Source organism: Oncorhynchus nerka, linkage group LG26 (assembly GCF_034236695.1).
Source record: "Oncorhynchus nerka isolate Pitt River linkage group LG26, Oner_Uvic_2.0, whole genome shotgun sequence".
Taxonomy (NCBI): Eukaryota; Metazoa; Chordata; class Actinopteri; order Salmoniformes; family Salmonidae; genus Oncorhynchus; species Oncorhynchus nerka.
In genome coordinates this window covers 56,843,936-56,866,801 of record NC_088421.1, presented here as the reverse complement: position 1 = coordinate 56,866,801, position 22,866 = coordinate 56,843,936, and the positions used below count along the sequence as shown (strand labels likewise).

Genomic DNA, 22,866 nt, shown 5'->3' with positions numbered 1-22,866 from the left:
ACTGTAACAAATATACACACATTAGTTCACTGTAACAAATGTGTGTGTGTGATAGGTGTGTGTAACTACCTGGTCCAGGTCATAAGAGCAGGAGTCTACTCTCTGTCTGAGGACATTCCATTTCTTCCCCCTGAACAGCCTCCACAGAGAGGACAGACCATATACTGTCATACAGTACAGCCTGAGAGAGAGAGGAGTAGAGAGAGGAGGAGGAGGGGGAGAGGAGGGGAGAGAGAGAGACAGAGAGATAGAGAGGAGGAGGGGGAGAGAGAGGAGGTAGGAGGAGGGAGAGAGAGGAGGAGGGAGAGAGAGAGACAGAGAGATAGAGAGGAGGAGGGAGAGAGAGAGGAGGTAGGAGGGGAGGGGAGGAGAGAGGAGGAGGAGAGAGAGAGAGATAGAGAGGAGGAGGGGAGAGAGAGAGACAGAGAGATAGAGAGGAGGAGGGGGGAGAGAGAGGAGGTAGGAGGAGAGAGAGAGGAGGAGGAGAGAGAGAGAGAGGAGAGAGATAGATAGAGAGAGGAGGAGGGGGAGAGAGAGGAGGAGGAGAGAGAGAGAGAGAGGGGGAGAGAGAGAGGGGAGAGAGAGATGGTGAGAGGAAAGGAGGTAGGGGGAAGAGGGGGGGGTAGGAGAGGGAAAAGAGCAGGAGGGGGGGGGAAGAGTGGAGGGGATGAATGGGGGGGTAGGAAAGGAGGAGGAGGGGGAAGAGCAGGGCGGAGAGGGGAGGGGATAGAGAAAGGATGGAGAGAGATGAGGGGAAAGGGGAAGAGGTATAGAGAGGAGAGATGGACAGGGGAGAGAGGGAGGATGGAGGGTGAGAGAAGGAAGATATTTTTAGCCTTCATACACATTTAATAAGTCTGTAAATGACATGCTGAGAGCTCCTCACACATCAATTAGTAAAGGGAAAGAGGTAACACGTCACCATGATGTTCACAGGGCTGAGAGGTACAGAGCTTTCACAATGTATTCAGACCCCTTGACTTTTTCCACATTTTGTTACATTACAGCCTTAAAAACATTTTTTCCCCCTCAATCTACACACAACATCCCATAATTGTTTTAAAAATGTAAACATTTTCAGGGGGAGGTCCCCCGGACCCCCCTGCCAGATGGGGCACCCCAACTTAATACATAGTCAGGAGCCCATGAATAGACCAACAGGTGTGACTGATGATTGAAGCAGGTGTTCAACATGGGCTTTGCTTCACAGAAAGCAGCAGTTGATTTACTCCATTGCCAACACTTTAAATCACATCAGTAGACCAATATCCTTCAGTATCATGACATTACCTTTTATAGCCTTCAATCTGTTTGTTTTTTATCATATTCTGGACCAGAATAAGGCTCTACTACTTATTGTTCCTGCAGTGAGGTACTCAACATCTTCATCGAATGTTTTCATAATTTACCTGAAGAGAATCGCTAACAATCAGTAGTAGCCTACCAGTATGCACATTAGGGAGTAAATTAACAGCTCTCTCACGATGCAATTCGGTTTCGTTCACCTAAAATATCCGCTTGTTCGCAACCCCCCCCATCACTAGGCTACACTGACGAGTCACCTAGCTGCAGTGGGTCGTGTTTACATCGCGACGTGTCTCATTACGTCGTCACGTCATCTTCACGGCGTTTTGCTCCGCTACTGAACGGACAAGTCAAGTGTAGTGTTTGTAACGCAAGATTGAGGAGAGCCTATCTCGTCAGGGATCGTATTTATTTTGGAAGAATATGACATTTTAATAAAAAAAATATTTAAAAAACAGGATAAATATCAGTTTCAGCTGATAATAAACGTGTTCTTCGACGAACTGGCTGGATTGAAGAGGCGCAAAAAAGTTTGAAAAAAAAATCCGTCTTTCAACGGAACCTTCAACCACAAAGGGGGCGTTGCCTTTCCACTTCGATGAGCACGCCCCGATGGATGACATCCGGCGCAACGTTGAGGCTTTAGGAAGAAGAAGATGAAAATATGTGGTCATTCTTACTCTCTCATGGCGTGTTAACCTGCCAAACTACACTGAAGACTCCAATGTCTATATCCCAAATGGGACCCTATCCTCTCCTAGTGCACATCTTCTGACTAGAGCTCATAGGGTATTCCCTTTACAGTACTAAGGTCAAACGTGGTGCACTTTTGGGAGGCATCGTGACGGTGCTGGTCTCTTCTCACCTGGCTCCATAGACGTAGAAACAGTAGATGTGGAAGGTGAGCAGGGCGGTGATGTCAGAGAGCAGGGAGAGGGCAAAGGTCAAGCCCAGGCAGGCAGACAGACCCACGTACCACAGAATCATCTCAATGAATGGAGACATCAGGTGAATGTAGCCTGCAGAGAGAGGAGGAGGACGGGCATGGGTGTTTGTGTCTGTGGAGGAGGGGCATGAGTGGGTGTGTGTGTGGAGGAGGGCCATGGGTGGGTGTGTGTGTGGAGGAGGAGGGCCATGGATGTTTGTGTGTGTGGAGGAGGAGGGCCATGGATGTTTGTGTCTGTGGAGGAGGGCCATGGGTGTTTGTCTGTGGAGGAGGGGCATGGGTGTGTGTGTGTGTGTGGAGGAGGGCATGGGTGTTTGTCTGTGGAGGAGGGCCATGGGTGTGTGTGTGGAGGAGGGGCATGGGTGTTTGTGTGTGTGGAGGAGGGGCATGGGTGTTTTGTGTGTGGAGGAGGGCCATGGGTGTGTGTGTGTGTGTGTGTGGAGGAGGGCCATGGGGGTGTGTGTGTGTGTGTGGAGGAGGGCCATGGGTGTGTGTGTGTGTGTGTGGAGGAGGGCCATGGTGTGTGTGTCTGTGTGTGGAGGAGGGCCATGGGGTGTGTGTGTGTGTGTGGAGGAGGGCCATGGGTGTGTGTGTGTGTGTGGAGGAGGGCCATAGGTGTGTGTGTGTGGAGGAGGGGCATGGGTGTGTGTGTGTGTGGAGGAGGGCCATGGGTGTTTGTGTGTGAGGAGGGCCATGGGTGTTTGTGTGTGTGGAGGAGGGGCATGGGTGTTTGTGTCTGTGGAGGAGGGGCATGGGTGTGTGTGTGTGTGTGGAGGAGGGCCATGGGGTGTGTGTGTCTGTGTGTGGAGGAGGGCCATGGGTGTTTGTGTCTGTGGAGGAGGGGCATGGGGGTGTGTGTGTGGAGGAGGGGCATGGGTGTTTGTGTCTGTGGAGGAGGGGCATGGGTGTGTGTGTGTGGAGGAGGGGCATGGGGTGTGTGTCTGTGGAGGGAGGGGCATGGGGTGTGTGTGTGTGTGGGAGGGGCATGGGTGTGTGTGTGTGGAGGAGGGCCATGGGTGTTTGTGTGTGTGGAGGAGGGGCATGGGTGTTTGTGTCTGTGGAGGAGGGGCATGGGTGTGTGTGTGTGTGGAGGAGGGCCATGGGTGTTTGTGTGTGTGGAGGAGGGGCATGGGTGTGTGTGTGTGTGTGGAGGAGGGGCATGGGTGTTTGTGTGTGTGGAGGAGGGGCATGGGTGTGTGTGTGAGGAGGGGCATGGGTGTGTGTGTGGAGGAGGGGCATGGGTGTGTGTGTGTGTGTGGAGGAGGGGCATGGGTGTTTGTGTGTGTGGAGGAGGGGCATGGGTGTTTGTGTCTGTGGAGGAGGGGCATGGGTGTTTGTGTGTGTGGAGGAGGGGCATGGGTGTGTGTGGAGGAGGGGCATGGGTGTGTGTGTGTGTGGAGGAGGGGCATGGGTGTGTGTGTGTGGAGGAGGGGCATGGGTGTGTGTGTGTGGAGGAGGGGCATGGGTGTGTGTGTGTGGAGGAGGGGCATGGGTGTTTGTGTGTGTGGAGGAGGGGCATGGGTGTGTGTGTGTGTGACTCACTGATCCACAGGTGTATATGGTAGAGGAAGAATCGTCCTAACACCTGGTCTAGAGCCCGGTTCATCTTCAGACCAGCTGGAGCTCCCATCAGCCACTGCAACAGCTCCTCCAGCTCTTTAGCTACATGCTAACAACAAAACACACAACAATGAATCAGATTACATGGAGAGGAGGACCTGACCCTAGATCATAATGAACATGATTATAATGGAGAGGAGGGCCTGATCCTAGATCATAATGAATATGATTATAATGGACAGGAGGACCTGACCCTAGATCATAATGAATATGATTATAATGGACAGGAGGACCTGACCCTAGATCATAATGAATATGATTATAATGGAGAGGAGGGCCTGATCCTAGATCATAATGAACATGATTATAATGGAGAGGAGGGCCTGATCCTAGATCATAATGAATATGATTATAATGGACAGGAGGACCTGACCCTAGATCATAATGAATATGATTATAATGGAGAGGAGGGCCTGATCCTAGATCATAATGAACATGATTATAATGGAGAGGAGGGCCTGATCCTAGATCATAATGAATATGATTATAATGGAGAGGAGGGCCTGATCCTAGATCATAATGAATATGATTATAATGGAGAGGAGGACCTGACCCTAGATCATAATGAATATGATTATAATGGAGAGGAGGGCCTGATCCTAGATCATAATGAATATGATTATAATGGAGAGGAGGGCCTGATCCTAGATCATAATGAACATGATTATAATGGAGAGGAGGGCCTGATCCTAGATCATAATGAACATGATTATAATGGACAGGAGGACCTGATCCTAGATCATAATGAACATGATTATAATGGAGAGGAGGGCCTGATCCTAGATCATAATGAATATGATTATAATGGACAGGAGGACCTGATCCTAGATCATAATGAATATGATTATAATGGACAGGAGGACCTGACCCTAGATCATAATGAATATGATTATAATGGAGAGGAGGGCCTGATCCTAGATCATAATGAACATGATTATAATGGACAGGAGGACCTGATCCTAGATCATAATGAACATGATTATAATGGAGAGGAGGGCCTGATCCTAGATCATAATGAATATGATTATAATGGAGAGGAGGGCCTGATCCTAGATCATAATGAACATGATTATAATGGAGAGGAGGGCCTGATCCTAGATCATAATGAACATAATTATAATGGAGAGGAGGGCCTGATCCTAGATCATAATGAATATGATTATAATGGAGAGGAGGGCCTGATCCTAGATCATAATGAATATGATTATAATGGAGAGGAGGGCCTGATCCTAGATCATAATGAACATGATTATAATGGAGAGGAGGGCCTGATCCTAGATCATAATGAACATAATTATAATGGAGAGGAGGGCCTGATCCTAGATCATAATGAATATGATTATAATGGAGAGGAGGGCCTGATCCTAGATCATAATGAACATGATTATAATGGAGAGGAGGGCCTGATCCTAGATCATAATGAACATAATTATAATGGAGAGGAGGGCTGATCCTAGATCATAATGAATATGATTATAATGGAGAGGAGGGCCTGATCCTAGATCATAATGAACATGATTATAATGGAGAGGAGGGCCTGATCCTAGATCATAATGAATATGATTATAATGGACAGGAGGACCTGATCCTAGATCATAATGAACATGATTATAATGGAGAGGAGGGCCTGATCTAGATCATAATGAACATGATTATAATGAGGAGGGCCTGATCCTAGATCATAATGAACATGATTATAATGGAGAGGAGGGCCTGATCCTAGATCATAATGAACATAATTATAATGGACAGGAGGGACGTGGGGCCGTATGTATCAGCTCCCCTCGGTCCATGTTATCTTATTCCTTGTGATCTAAAAGGCTAAACTGATCCTAGATCATAATGAACATAATTATAATGGACAGGAGGGCCTGATCCTAGATCATAATGAATATGATTATAATGGACAGGAGGACCTGACCCTAGATCATAATGAATATGATTATAATGGACAGGAGGACCTGATCCTAGATCATAATGAACATGATTATAATGGACAGGAGGGACGTGGGGCCGTATGTATCAGCTCCCCTCGGTCCATGTTATCTTATTCCTTGTGATCTAAAAGGCTAAACTGATCCTAGATCAGCACACATACTCAGAGATAAAGATTATTGAGGGGGATATTCTAGGGGGATATTGGGTTGGATATTGAGGGGGTTATTCTAGGGGGATATTCTAGGGGGATATTGAGGGGTTATTCTAGGGGATATTGGGTTGGATATTGAGGGGTTATTCTAGGGGGATATTGGGTTGGATATTGAGGGGGGTTATTCTAGGGGATATTCTAGGGGGTTATTGAGGGTTATTCTAGGGGATATTGGGTTGGATATTGAGGGGTTATTCTAGGGGATATTGAGGGGTTATTCTAGGGGATATTGGGTTGGATATTGAGGGGGTTATTCTAGGGGATATTGGGTTGGATATTGAGGGGGTTATTCTAGGGGGATATTCTAGGGGATATTGGGTTGGATATTGAGGGGTTATTCTAGGGGATATTGGGTTGGATATTGAGGGGGATATTCTAGGGGGATATTCTAGGGGGATATTGGGTTGGATATTGAGGGGTTATTCTAGGGGATATTCTAGGGGATATTGGGTTGGATATTGGGGGATATTCTAGGGGGATATTGGGTTGGATATTGAGGGGGGTTATTCTAGGGGATAATGGGTTGGATATTGAGGGGGTTATTCTAGGGGGATATTCTAGGGGATATTGGGTTGGATATTGAGGGGGTTATTCTAGGGGATATTGGGTTGGATATTGAGGGGGTTATTCTAGGGGATATTCTAGGGGATATTGGGTTGGATATTGAGGGTTATTCTAGGGGGATATTGGGTTGGATATTGAGGGGGATATTCTAGGGGGATATTCTAGGGGATATTGGGTTGGATATTGAGGGGGTTATTCTAGGGGATATTGGGTTGGATATTGAGGGGCTATTCTAGGGGATATTTGGGGGGTTATTCTAGGGGATATTGGGTTGGATATTGAGGGGATATTCTAGGGGGATATTCTAGGGGGATATTGGGTTGGATATTGAGGGGTTATTCTAGGGGATATTGGGTTGGATATTGAGGGGGTTATTCTAGGGGGATATTCTAGGGGATATTGGGTTGGATATTGAGGGGGTTATTCTAGGGGGATATTGGGTTGGATATTGAGGGGGTTATTCTAGGGGGATATTCAAGGGGGATATTGGGTTGGATATTGAGGGGGGTTATTCTAGGGGGATATTGGGTTGGATATTGAGGGGGTTATTCTAGGGGGTTATTCTAGGGGGATATTGGGTTGGATATTGAGGGGGGTTATTCTAGGGGGATATTCTAGGGGGATATTGAGGGGGATATTCTAGGGGGATATTGGGTTGGATATTGAGGGGGTTATTCTAGGGGGTATTGGGTTGGATATTGAGGGGGTTATTCTAGTATTCTAGGGGGATATTGGGTTGGATATTGAGGGGGATATTGAGGGGGATAGCGAGGGGGATATTTCGTAGGGCAAAAACGACCCTGAACCTCTTGATAATGAGGCAACGTGATTTCATTTGAAGCTCATCGTCACCAATGTGAGTTTTACGGAGGTGGTAATGTAACTAGAGTCAACTGAGCAATACAGAAATAGTCACCTCTCGATACTGAACGTTGTTGAAGACATTTTTATTTTAAAGATAATCTCTCTGACAGATTATAAATGAGGTTTAAAGGTAATTGTTGTACATTGCTTTTGCACTGGGGAAATGTTGTCCATGATGTCTTACGTCAGCAGCAGGTACCAGTGTGTTGGCCAGTTTGCCTATACGGTTCTCTCTATACATCCACGATACCAGCAGCAGGCCCAGAGACACATCCACAAAGAACGACACAAAGATATTGGCTTTCCTGTGTGGAGAGAAAGAGAGAGTCACTACTTTTGACCCGAGGTCAATAGGGCTCTGGTCAAATGCACTGCACTATAACAGGGAATAGTGTGCGATTTGAGACGCAATGGGGTGAGTTAGATACCATCTTGTAGCCAGTCTGCCACATGGCTGTGTGTGTGTGTGTGTGTGTGTGTGTGTGTGTGTGTGTGTGTGTGGTCTCTACCTCATGAAGTGGTTGTGTGCGGTGGCTCTGGTAGGAGAGCAGACTGTCTGAAGGTGTTCGGTTCTGTAGCTCAGCTGGACACACGTAGACAACTTACTGGAGATGAACCTCATCGGGTACACATTCAATATCCTGGAGAGACAGACAGACACATTCAATATCCTGGAGAGACAGACAGACACATTCAATATCCTGGAGAGACAGACAGACACATTCAATATCCTGGAGACAGACAGACACATTCAATATCCTGGAGACAGACAGACACATTCAATATCCTGGAGACAGACAGACACATTCAATATCCTGGGGACAGACACATTCAATATCCTGGAGACAGACAGACACATTCAATATCCTGGAGAGACAGACACATTCAATATCCTGGAGACAGACAGACACATTCAATATCCTGGAGACAGACAGACACATTCAATATCCTGGGGAGACAGACACATTCAATATCCTGGAGACAGACAGACACATTCAATATCCTGGAGACAGACAGACACATTCAATATCCTGGAGACAGACAGACACATTCAATATCCTGGGGAGACAGACAGACACATTCAATATCCTGGAGACAGACAGACACATTCAATATCCTGGGGAGACAGACACATTCAATATCCTGGAGACAGACACATTCAATATCCTGGAGACAGACAGACACATTCAATATCCTGGGGAGACAGACAGACACATTCAATATCCTGGGGAGACAGACAGACACATTCAATATCCTGGGGAGACAGACACATTCAATATCCTGGGGAGACAGACACATTCAATATCCTGGAGACAGACAGACACATTCAATATCCTGGAGACAGACAGACACATTCAATATCCTGGGGAGACAGACAGACACATTCAATATCCTGGAGACAGACAGACACATTCAATATCCTGGAGACAGACAGACACATTCAATATCCTGGGGAGACAGACAGACACATTCAATATCCTGGGGAGACAGACAGACACATTCAATATCCTGGAGAGACAGACAGACACATTCAATATCCTGGAGACAGACAGACACATTCAATATCCTGGAGACAGACAGACACATTCAATATCCTGGAGACAGACAGACACATTCAATATCCTGGGGAGACAGACAGACACATTCAATATCCTGGGGAGACAGACAGACAGACACATTCAATATCCTGGGGAGACAGACAGACAGACACATTCAATATCCTGGGGAGACAGACAGACACATTCAATATCCTGGGGAGACAGACAGACACATTCAATATCCTGGAGACAGACAGACACATTCAATATCCTGGGGAGACAGACAGACACATTCAATATCCTGGGGAGACAGACAGACACATTCAATATCCTGGGGAGACAGACAGACACATTCAATATCCTGGGGAGACAGACAGACACATTCAATATCCTGGAGACAGACAGACAGACACATTCAATATCCTGCGGAGACAGACAGACAGACAGACACATTCAATATCCTGGGGAGACAGACAGACAGACACATTCAATATCCTGAGACAGACAGACAGACACATTCAATATCCTGGGGAGACAGACAGACACATTCAATATCCTGGAGACAGACAGACAGACACATTCAATATCCTGGGGAGACAGACAGACAGACAGACACATTCAATATCCTGGGGAGACAGACAGACAGACACATTCAATATCCTGGAGACAGACAGACAGACAGACACATTCAATATCCTGGGAGACAGACAGACACATTCAATATCCTGGAGACAGACAGACAGACACATTCAATATCCTGGGAGACAGACAGACAGACGCATTCAATATCCTGGGGAGACAGACAGACAGACACATTCAATATCCTGGGGAGACAGACAGACACATTCAATATCCTGGAGACAGACAGACAGACACATTCAATATCCTGCGGAGACAGACAGACAGACAGACACATTCAATATCCTGGGGAGACAGACAGACACATTCAATATCCTGGAGACAGACAGACAGACACATTCAATATCCTGGGGAGACAGACAGACACATTCAATATCCTGGGGAGACAGACCAGACACATTCAATATCCTGGGGAGACAGACAGACACATTCAATATCCTGGAGACAGACAGACAGACACATTCAATATCCTGCGGAGACAGACAGACACATTCAATATCCTGGGGAGACAGACAGACACATTCAATATCCTGGGGAGACAGACAGACACATTCAATATCCTGGGGAGACAGACAGACACATTCAATATCCTGGGGTGACAGACAGACACATTCAATATCCTGGGGAGACAGACAGACACATTCAATATCCTGGGGAGACAGACAGACAGACACATTCAATATCCTGGTGAGACAGACAGGCACATTCAATATCCTGGGGAGACAGACAGACACATTCAATATCCTGGGGAGACAGACAGACACATTCAATATCCTGGGGAGACAGACACATTCAATATCCTGGAGACAGACACATTCAATATCCTGGAGACAGACAGACACATTCAATATCCTGGGGAGACAGACACATTCAATATCCTGGGGAGACAGACACATTCAATATCCTGGGGAGACAGACACATTCAATATCCTGGAGACAGACAGACACATTCAATATCCTGGAGACAGACAGACACATTCAATATCCTGTAGACAGACAGACACATTCAATATCCTGGGGAGACAGACAGACACATTCAATATCCTGGAGACAGACAGACACATTCAATATCCTGGAGACAGACAGACACATTCAATATCCTGGGGAGACAGACAGACACATTCAATATCCTGGAGAGACAGACAGACACATTCAATATCCTGGAGACAGACAGACACATTCAATATCCTGGAGACAGACAGACACATTCAATATCCTGGAGACAGACAGACACATTCAATATCCTGGAGACAGACAGACACATTCAATATCCTGGAGACAGACAGACACATTCAATATCCTGGAGACAGACAGACACATTCAATATCCTGGGGAGACAGACAGACACATTCAATATCCTGGGGAGACAGACAGACAGACACATTCAATATCCTGGGGAGACAGACAGACAGACACATTCAATATCCTGGGGAGACAGACAGGCACATTCAATATCCTGGGGAGACAGACAGACACATTCAATATCCTGGGAGACAGACAGGCACATTGAATATCCTGGGGAGACAGACAGACACATTCAATATCCTGGAGACAGACAGACACATTCAATATCCTGGGGAGACAGACAGACACATTCAATATCCTGGGGAGACAGACAGGCACATTCAATATCCTGGGGAGACAGACAGACACATTCAATATCCTGGGGAGACAGACAGACACATTCAATATCCTGGGGAGACAGACAGACACATTCAATATCCTGGGGAGACAGACAGACACATTCAATATCCTGGGGAGACAGACAGACACATTCAATATCCTGGGGAGACAGACAGACAGACACATTCAATATCCTGGTGAGACAGACAGGCACATTCAATATCCTGGGGAGACAGACAGACACATTCAATATCCTGGGGAGACAGACAGACACATTCAATATCCTGGGGAGACAGACACATTCAATATCCTGGAGACAGACACATTCAATATCCTGGAGACAGACAGACACATTCAATATCCTGGGGAGACAGACACATTCAATATCCTGGGGAGACAGACACATTCAATATCCTGGGAGACAGACACATTCAATATCCTGGAGACAGACAGACACATTCAATATCCTGGGAGACAGACAGACACATTCAATATCCTGTAGACAGACAGACACATTCAATATCCTGGGGAGACAGACAGACACATTCAATATCCTGGAGACAGACAGACACATTCAATATCCTGGAGACAGACAGACACATTCAATATCCTGGGGAGACAGACAGACACATTCAATATCCTGGAGAGACAGACAGACACATTCAATATCCTGGAGACAGACAGACACATTCAATATCCTGGAGACAGACAGACACATTCAATATCCTGGAGACAGACAGACACATTCAATATCCTGGAGACAGACAGACACATTCAATATCCTGGAGACAGACAGACACATTCAATATCCTGGAGACAGACAGACACATTCAATATCCTGGGGAGACAGACAGACAGACACATTCAATATCCTGGGGAGACAGACAGACAGACACATTCAATATCCTGGGGAGACAGACAGACACATTCAATATCCTGGGGAGACAGACAGACACATTCAATATCCTGGGGAGACAGACAGACACATTCAATATCCTGGAGACAGACAGACAGACACATTCAATATCCTGCGGAGACAGACAGACAGACAGACACATTCAATATCCTGGGGAGACAGACAGACAGACACATTCAATATCCTGGAGACAGACAGACACATTCAATATCCTGGGGAGACAGACAGACACATTCAATATCCTGGAGACAGACAGACAGACACATTCAATATCCTGGGGAGACAGACAGACAGACAGACACATTCAATATCCTGGGGAGACAGACAGACAGACACATTCAATATCCTGGAGACAGACAGACAGACAGACACATTCAATATCCTGGGGAGACAGACAGACACATTCAATATCCTGGAGACAGACAGACAGACACATTCAATATCCTGGGGAGACAGACAGACAGACGCATTCAATATCCTGGGGAGACAGACAGACAGACACATTCAATATCCTGGGGAGACAGACAGACACATTCAATATCCTGGAGACAGACAGACAGACACATTCAATATCCTGCGGAGACAGACAGACAGACAGACACATTCAATATCCTGGGGAGACAGACAGACACATTCAATATCCTGGAGACAGACAGACAGACACATTCAATATCCTGGGGAGACAGACAGACACATTCAATATCCTGGGGAGACAGACCAGACACATTCAATATCCTGGGGAGACAGACAGACACATTCAATATCCTGGAGACAGACAGACAGACACATTCAATATCCTGCGGAGACAGACAGACACATTCAATATCCTGGGGAGACAGACAGACACATTCAATATCCTGGGGAGACAGACAGACACATTCAATATCCTGGGGAGACAGACAGACACATTCAATATCCTGGGGTGACAGACAGACACATTCAATATCCTGGGGAGACAGACAGACACATTCAATATCCTGGGGAGACAGACAGACAGACACATTCAATATCCTGGTGAGACAGACAGGCACATTCAATATCCTGGGGAGACAGACAGACACATTCAATATCCTGGGGAGACAGACAGACACATTCAATATCCTGGGGAGACAGACACATTCAATATCCTGGAGACAGACACATTCAATATCCTGGAGACAGACAGACACATTCAATATCCTGGGGAGACAGACACATTCAATATCCTGGGGAGACAGACACATTCAATATCCTGGGGAGACAGACACATTCAATATCCTGGAGACAGACAGACACATTCAATATCCTGGAGACAGACAGACACATTCAATATCCTGTAGACAGACAGACACATTCAATATCCTGGGGAGACAGACAGACACATTCAATATCCTGGAGACAGACAGACACATTCAATATCCTGGAGACAGACAGACACATTCAATATCCTGGGGAGACAGACAGACACATTCAATATCCTGGAGAGACAGACAGACACATTCAATATCCTGGAGACAGACAGACACATTCAATATCCTGGAGACAGACAGACACATTCAATATCCTGGAGACAGACAGACACATTCAATATCCTGGAGACAGACAGACACATTCAATATCCTGGAGACAGACAGACACATTCAATATCCTGGAGACAGACAGACACATTCAATATCCTGGGGAGACAGACAGACACATTCAATATCCTGGGGAGACAGACAGACAGACACATTCAATATCCTGGGGAGACAGACAGACAGACACATTCAATATCCTGGGGAGACAGACAGGCACATTCAATATCCTGGGGAGACAGACAGACACATTCAATATCCTGGGGAGACAGACAGGCACATTGAATATCCTGGGGAGACAGACAGACACATTCAATATCCTGGGGAGACAGACAGACACATTCAATATCCTGGGGAGACAGACAGACACATTCAATATCCTGGGGAGACAGACAGGCACATTCAATATCCTGGGGAGACAGACAGACACATTCAATATCCTGGGGAGACAGACAGACACATTCAATATCCTGGGGAGACAGACAGACACATTCAATATCCTGGGGAGACAGACAGACACATTCAATATCCTGGGGAGACAGACAGACACATTCAATATCCTGGGGAGACAGACAGACAGACACATTCAATATCCTGGTGAGACAGACAGGCACATTCAATATCCTGGGGAGACAGACAGACACATTCAATATCCTGGGGAGACAGACAGACACATTCAATATCCTGGGGAGACAGACACATTCAATATCCTGGAGACAGACACATTCAATATCCTGGAGACAGACAGACACATTCAATATCCTGGGGAGACAGACACATTCAATATCCTGGGGAGACAGACACATTCAATATCCTGGGGAGACAGACACATTCAATATCCTGGAGACAGACAGACACATTCAATATCCTGGAGACAGACAGACACATTCAATATCCTGTAGACAGACAGACACATTCAATATCCTGGGGAGACAGACAGACACATTCAATATCCTGGAGACAGACAGACACATTCAATATCCTGGAGACAGACAGACACATTCAATATCCTGGGGAGACAGACAGACACATTCAATATCCTGGAGAGACAGACAGACACATTCAATATCCTGGAGACAGACAGACACATTCAATATCCTGGAGACAGACAGACACATTCAATATCCTGGAGACAGACAGACACATTCAATATCCTGGAGACAGACAGACACATTCAATATCCTGGAGACAGACAGACACATTCAATATCCTGGAGACAGACAGACACATTCAATATCCTGGGGAGACAGACAGACAGACACATTCAATATCCTGGGGAGACAGACAGACAGACACATTCAATATCCTGGGGAGACAGACAGACAGACACATTCAATATCCTGGGGAGACAGACAGGCACATTCAATATCCTGGGAGACAGACAGACACATTCAATATCCTGGGGAGACAGACAGGCACATTGAATATCCTGGGGAGACAGACAGACACATTCAATATCCTGGGGAGACAGACAGACACATTCAATATCCTGGGGAGACAGACAGACACATTCAATATCCTGGGGAGACAGAGGCACATTCAATATCCTGGGAGACAGACAGACACATTCAATATCCTGGGGAGACAGACAGACACATTCAATATCCTGGGGAGACAGACAGACACATTCAATATCCTGGGAGACAGACAGACACATTCAATATCCTGGGAGACAGACAGACACATTCAATATCCTGGGGAGACAGACAGACACATTCAATATCCTGGGGAGACAGACAGACACATTCAATATCCTGGGGAGACAGACAGACACATTCAATATCCTGGGAGACAGACAGACACATTCAATATCCTGGGGAGACAGACACATTCAATATCCTGGTGAGACAGACAGGCACATTCAATATCCTGGGAGACAGACAGACACATTCAATATCCTGGGGAGACAGACAGACACATTCAATATCCTGGGGAGACAGACACATTCAATATCCTGGAGACAGACACATTCAATATCCTGGAGACAGACAGACACATTCAATATCCTGGGGAGACAGACACATTCAATATCCTGGGAGACAGACAGACACATTCAATATCCTGGGAGACAGACACATTCAATATCCTGGAGACAGACAGACACATTCAATATCCTGGAGACAGACAGACACATTCAATATCCTGGGAGACAGACAGACACATTCAATATCCTGGAGACACATTCAATACAGACAGACACATTCAATATCCTGGAGACAGACACATTCAATATCCTGGAGACAGACAGACACATTCAATATCCTGGAGACAGACAGACACATTCAATATCCTGGAGACAGACAGACACATTCAATATCCTGGAGACAGACAGACACATTCAATATCCTGGAGACAGAGACAGACAGACACATTCAATATCCTGGAGACAGACAGACACATTCAATATCCTGGGAGACAGACAGACACATTCAATATCCTGGGGAGACAGACAGACAGACACATTCAATATCCTGGGAGACAGACAGAGACACATTCAATATCCTGGGGAGACAGACAGGCACATTCAATATCCTGGGGAGACAGACAGACACATTCAATATCCTGGGGAGACAGACAGACACATTCAATATCCTGGGGAGACAGACAGACACATTCAATATCCTGGGGAGACAGACAGACACATTCAATATCCTGGGGAGGAGACACATTCAATATCCTGGGGGAGACAGACAGACACATTCAATATCCTGGAGGAGACAGACAGACACATTCAATATCCTGGGGAGACAGACAGACACATTCAATATCCTGGGAGACAGACAGACACATTCAATATCCTGGGGGAGACAGACAGACACATTCAATATCCTGGGAGACAGACAGACACATTCAATATCCTGGGAGACAGACAGACAATATCCTGGTGAGACAGACACATTCAATATCCTGGGAGACAGACAGACAGACACATTCAATATCCTGGGAGACAGACAGACAGACACATTCAATATCCTGGGAGACAGACAGACACATTCAATATCCTGGGGGAGACAGACAGACACATTCAATATCCTGGGGAGACAGACAGACAGACACATTCAATATCCTGGGAGACAGACAGACAGACACATTCAATATCCTGGGAGACAGACAGACAGACACATTCAATATCCTGGGGAGACAGACAGACAGACACATTCAATATCCTGGAGACAGACAGACAGACACATTCAATATCCTGGGGAGACAGACAGACACATTCAATATCCTGGAGACAGACAGACAGACACATTCAATATCCTGGGGACAGACAGACAGACAGACACATTCAATATCCTGGGAGACAGACAGACAGACACATTCAATATCCTGGGAGACAAGACAGACACATTCAATATCCTGGGAGACAGACAGACAGACACATTCAATATCCTGGGAGACAGACAGACAGACACATTCAATATCCTGGGGAGACAGACAGACACATTCAATATCCTGGGGAGACAGACAGACACATTCAATATCCTGGGAGACAGACAGGCACATTCAATATCCAGACAGACAGACACATTCAATATCCTGGGAGACAGACAGACACATTCAATACAGACAGACTGGAGACACAGACACATTCAATATCCTGGAGACAGACACATTCAATATCCTGGGGAGACAGACACATTCAATATCCTGGGGAGACAGACACATTCAATATCCTGGGAGACAGACACATTCAATATCCTGGGAGACAGACAGACACATTCAATATCCTGGAGACAGACAGACACATTCAATATCCTGGAGACAGACAGACACATTCAATATCCTGGAGACAGACAGACACATTCAATATCCTGGAGACAGACAGACACATTCAATATCCTGGGGAGACAGACAGACACATTCAATATCCTGGGGAGACAGACAGACACATTCAATATCCTGGAGACAGACAGACACATTCAATATCCTGGGAGACAGACAGACACATTCAATATCCTGGGGAGACAGACAGACACATTCAATATCCTGGGAGACAGACAGACACATTCAATATCCTGGAGACAGGGAGACAGACAGACAGACACATTCAATATCCTGGGAGACAGACAGACACATTCAATATCCTGGGAGACAGACAGACAGACAGACACATTCAATATCCTGGGAGAGACAGACAGACACATTCAATATCCTGGGGAGACAGACAGGCACATTCAATATCCTGGGGAGACAGACAGGACACATTCAATATCCTGGGAGACAGACAGGCACATTCAATATCCTGGGAGACAGACAGACACATTCAATATCCTGGGAGACAGACAGACACATTCAATATCCTGGGGAGACAGACAGACACATTCAATATCCTGGGGAGACAGACAGACACATTCAATATCCTGGGAGACAGACAGACACATTCAATATCCTGGGGAGACAGACAGACACATTCAATATCCTGGGAGACAGACAGACACATTCAATATCCTGGGGAGACAGACACATTCAATATCCTGGGGAGACAGACAGACACATTCAATATCCTGGGGACAGACAGACACATTCAATATCCTGGAGACAGACAGACAGATCATTCAATATCCTGGGGAGACAGACATACAGACACATTCAATATCCTGGGGAGACAGACAGACACATTCAATATCCTGGTGAGACAGACAGACAATTCAATATCCTGGTGAGACAGACAGACAGACACATTCAATATCCTGGGAGACAGACAGACAGACACATTTAATATCCTGGGGAGACAGACAGACAGACACATTCAATATCCTGGGGAGACAGACAGACAGACACATTCAATATCCTGGGAGACAGACAGACAGACAGACACATTCAATATCCTGGGGAGACAGACAGACAGACACATTCAATATCCTGGGAGACAGACAGACAGACAGACACATTCAATATCCTGGAGACAGACAGACACATTCAATATCCTGGAGACAGACAGACACATTCAATATCCTGGAGACAGACAGACACATTCAATATCCTGGGAGACAGACAGACACATTCAATATCCTGGGAGACAGACAGACAGACACATTCAATATCCTGGGAGACAGACAGACAGACACATTCAATATCCTGGGGAGACAGACAGACAGACACATTCAATATCCTGGGGAGACAGACAGGCACATTCAATATCCTGGGGAGACAGACAGACACATTCAATACAGACAGACAGGCATTCAATATCCTGGGGAGACAGACAGACACATTCAATATCCTGGGGAGACAGACAGACACATTCAATATCCTGGAGAGACAGACAGACACATTCAATATCCTGGGGAGACAGACAGACACATTCAATATCCTGGGAGACAGACAGACACATTCAATATCCTGGGGAGACAGACAGACACATTCAATATCCTGGGGGGAGACTGGGAGACAGACAGACACATTCAATATCCTGGGGAGACAGACACATTCAATATCCTGGGAGACAGACAGACACATTCAATATCCTGGGAGACAGACAGACACATTCAATATCCTGGGACAGACAGACAGACACATTCAATATCCTGGGAGACAGACAGACACATTCAATATCCTGGGGAGACAGACAGACACATTCAATATCCTGGGGAGACAGACAGACACATTCAATATCCTGGAGACAGACAGACACATTCAATATCCTGGGGAGACAGACAGACACATTCAATATCCTGGGAGACAGACAGACACATTCAATATCCTGGAGACAGACAGACACATTCAATATCCTGGGAGACAGACAGACACATTCAATATCCTGAGGAGACAGACACATTCAATATCCTGGAGACAGACAGACACATTCAATACTGGAGACAGACAGACACATTCAATATCCTGGGAGACAGACTGGAGACAGACAGACACATTCAATATCCAAGGGAGACAGACAGACACATTCAATATCCCTGGAGACAGACAGACACATTCAATATCCTGGAGACAGACAGACACATTCAATATCCTGGAGACAGACAGACACATTCAATATCCTGGGAGACAGACAGACACATTCAATATCCTGGGAGACAGACAGACACATTCAATATCCTGGGAGACAGACAGACACATTCAATATCCTGGAGACAGACAGACACATTCAATATCCTGGAGACAGACAGACACATTCAATATCCTGGGAGAGACAGACACATTCAATATCCTGGAGACAGACAGACACATTCAATATCCTGGGGAGACAGACAGACACATTCCAATATCCTGAGAGACAGACAGACACATTCAATATCCTGGGAGACAGACAGACAGACACATTCAATATCCTGGGGAGACAGACAGACACATTCAATATCCTGGGGAGACAGACACATTCAATATCCTGGGAGACAGACAGGCACATTGAATATCCAGACACACATTCAATATCCTGGGGAGACAGACAGGCACATTCAATACAGGGAGACACATTCAATATCCTGGGGAGACAGACAGACACATTCAATATCCTGGGAGACAGACAGACACATTCAATATCCTGGGGAGACAGACAGACACATTCAATATCCTGGGAGACAGACAGACACATTCAATATCCTGGTGAGACAGACAGACACATTCAATATCCTGGGAGAGACAGACAGACAGACACATTCAATATCCTGGGAGACAGACAGACAGACACATTCAATATCCTGGGGAGACAGACAGACACATTCAATATCCTGGGGAGACAGACAGACAGACACATTCAATATCCTGGGGAGACAGACACATTCAATATCAGACAGACAGACACATTCAATATCCTGGGGAGACAGACAGACAGACAGACACATTCAATATCCTGGGGAGACAGACAGACAGACACATTCAATATCCTGGAGACAGACAGACAGACACATTCAATATCCTGGGGAGACAGACAGACACATTCAATATCCTGGAGACAGACAGACAGACACATTCAATATCCTGGGGAGACAGACAGACACATTCAATATCCTGGAGACAGACAGACAGACACATTCAATATCCTGCGGAGACAGACAGACAGACAGACACATTCAATATCCTGGGGAGACAGACAGACAGACACATTCAATATCCTGGGGAGACAAGACAGACACATTCAATATCCTGGGGAGACAGACAGACAGACACATTCAATATCCTGGGGAGACAGACAGACAGACACATTCAATATCCTGGGGAGACAGACAGGCACATTCAATATCCTGGGGAGACAGACAGACACATTCAATATCCTGGGGAGACAGACAGGCACATTCAATATCCTGGGGAGACAGACAGACACATTCAATATCCTGGGGAGACAGACAGACACATTCAATATCCTGGGGAGACAGACAGACACATTCAATATCCTGGGGAGACAGACAGACACATTCAATATCCTGGGGAGACAGACACATTCAATATCCTGGAGACAGACACATTCAATATCCTGGAGACAGACAGACACATTCAATATCCTGGGGAGACAGACACATTCAATATCCTGGGGAGACAGACACATTCAATATCCTGGGGAGACAGACACATTCAATATCCTGGAGACAGACAGACACATTCAATATCCTGGAGACAGACAGACACATTCAATATCCTGTAGACAGACAGACACATTCAATATCCTGGGGAGACAGACAGACACATTCAATATCCTGGAGACAGACAGACACATTCAATATCCTGGAGACAGACAGACACATTCAATATCCTGGGGAGACAGACAGACACATTCAATATCCTGGAGAGACAGACAGACAGACACATTCAATATCCTGGAGACAGACAGACACATTCAATATCCTGGAGACAGACAGACACATTCAATATCCTGGAGACAGACAGACACATTCAATATCCTGGAGACAGACAGACACATTCAATATCCTGGAGACAGACAGACACATTCAATATCCTGGAGACAGACAGACACATTCAATATCCTGGGGAGACAGACAGACACATTCAATATCCTGGGGAGACAGACAGACAGACACATTCAATATCCTGGGGAGACAGACAGACAGACACATTCAATATCCTGGGGAGACAGACAGGCACATTCAATATCCTGGGGAGACAGACAGACACATTCAATATCCTGGGGAGACAGACAGGCACATTGAATATCCTGGGGAGACAGACAGACACATTCAATATCCTGGGGAGACAGACAGACACATTCAATATCCTGGGGAGACAGACAGACACATTCAATATCCTGGGGAGACAGACAGGCACATTCAATATCCTGGGGAGACAGACAGACACATTCAATATCCTGGGGAGACAGACAGACACATTCAATATCCTGGGGAGACAGACAGACACATTCAATATCCTGGGGAGACAGACAGACACATTCAATATCCTGGGGAGACAGACAGACACATTCAATATCCTGGGGAGACAGACACATTCAATATCCTGGAGAGACAGACAGATCAACTCAATATCCTGGGGAGACAGACATACAGACACATTCAATATCCTGGGGAGACAGACAGACACATTCAATATCCTGGTGAGACAGACAGATCAATTCAATATCCTGGTGAGACAGACAGACAGACACATTCAATATCCTGGGGAGACAGACAGACAGACACATTTAATATCCTGGGGAGACAGACAGACAGACACATTCAATATCCTGGGGAGACAGACAGACAGACAGACACATTCAATATCCTGGGGAGACAGACAGACAGACAGACACATTCAATATCCTGGGGAGACAGACAGACAGACACATTCAATATCCTGGAGACAGACAGACAGACACATTCAATATCCTGGGGAGACAGACAGACAGACACATTCAATATCCTGGGGAGACAGACAGACAGACACATTCAATATCCTGGGGAGACAGACAGACACATTCAATATCCTGGAGACAGACAGACAGACACATTCAATATCCTGCGGAGACAGACAGACAGACAGACACATTCAATATCCTGGGGAGACAGACAGACAGACACATTCAATATCCTGGAGACAGACAGACACATTCAATATCCTGGAGACAGACAGACACATTCAATATCCTGGGGAGACAAGACAGACACATTCAATATCCTGGGGAGACAGACAGACAGACACATTCAATATCCTGGGGAGACAGACAGACAGACACATTCAATATC

At 46.0% G+C, this 22,866-nt stretch overlaps 1 protein-coding gene across 1 annotated transcript in view; it reads right to left on the bottom strand.

Annotated features, from left to right (window-relative positions):
- Positions 1–22,866, bottom strand: part of LOC135564856 (phosphatidylinositol N-acetylglucosaminyltransferase subunit Q-like) — a 46,486-nt gene that overhangs the window by 1,980 nt on the left and 21,640 nt on the right. The window contains exons 6-10 of the mRNA XM_065010926.1: positions 7,958–8,089; positions 7,633–7,753; positions 3,794–3,920; positions 2,171–2,324; positions 70–181 (exon numbers count right to left, since the gene is read on the bottom strand). Coding sequence (XP_064866998.1) covers positions 70–181; positions 2,171–2,324; positions 3,794–3,920; positions 7,633–7,753; positions 7,958–8,089 — 646 coding nt within the window. The remainder of the gene's footprint in view (positions 1–69; positions 182–2,170; positions 2,325–3,793; positions 3,921–7,632; positions 7,754–7,957; positions 8,090–22,866) is intronic.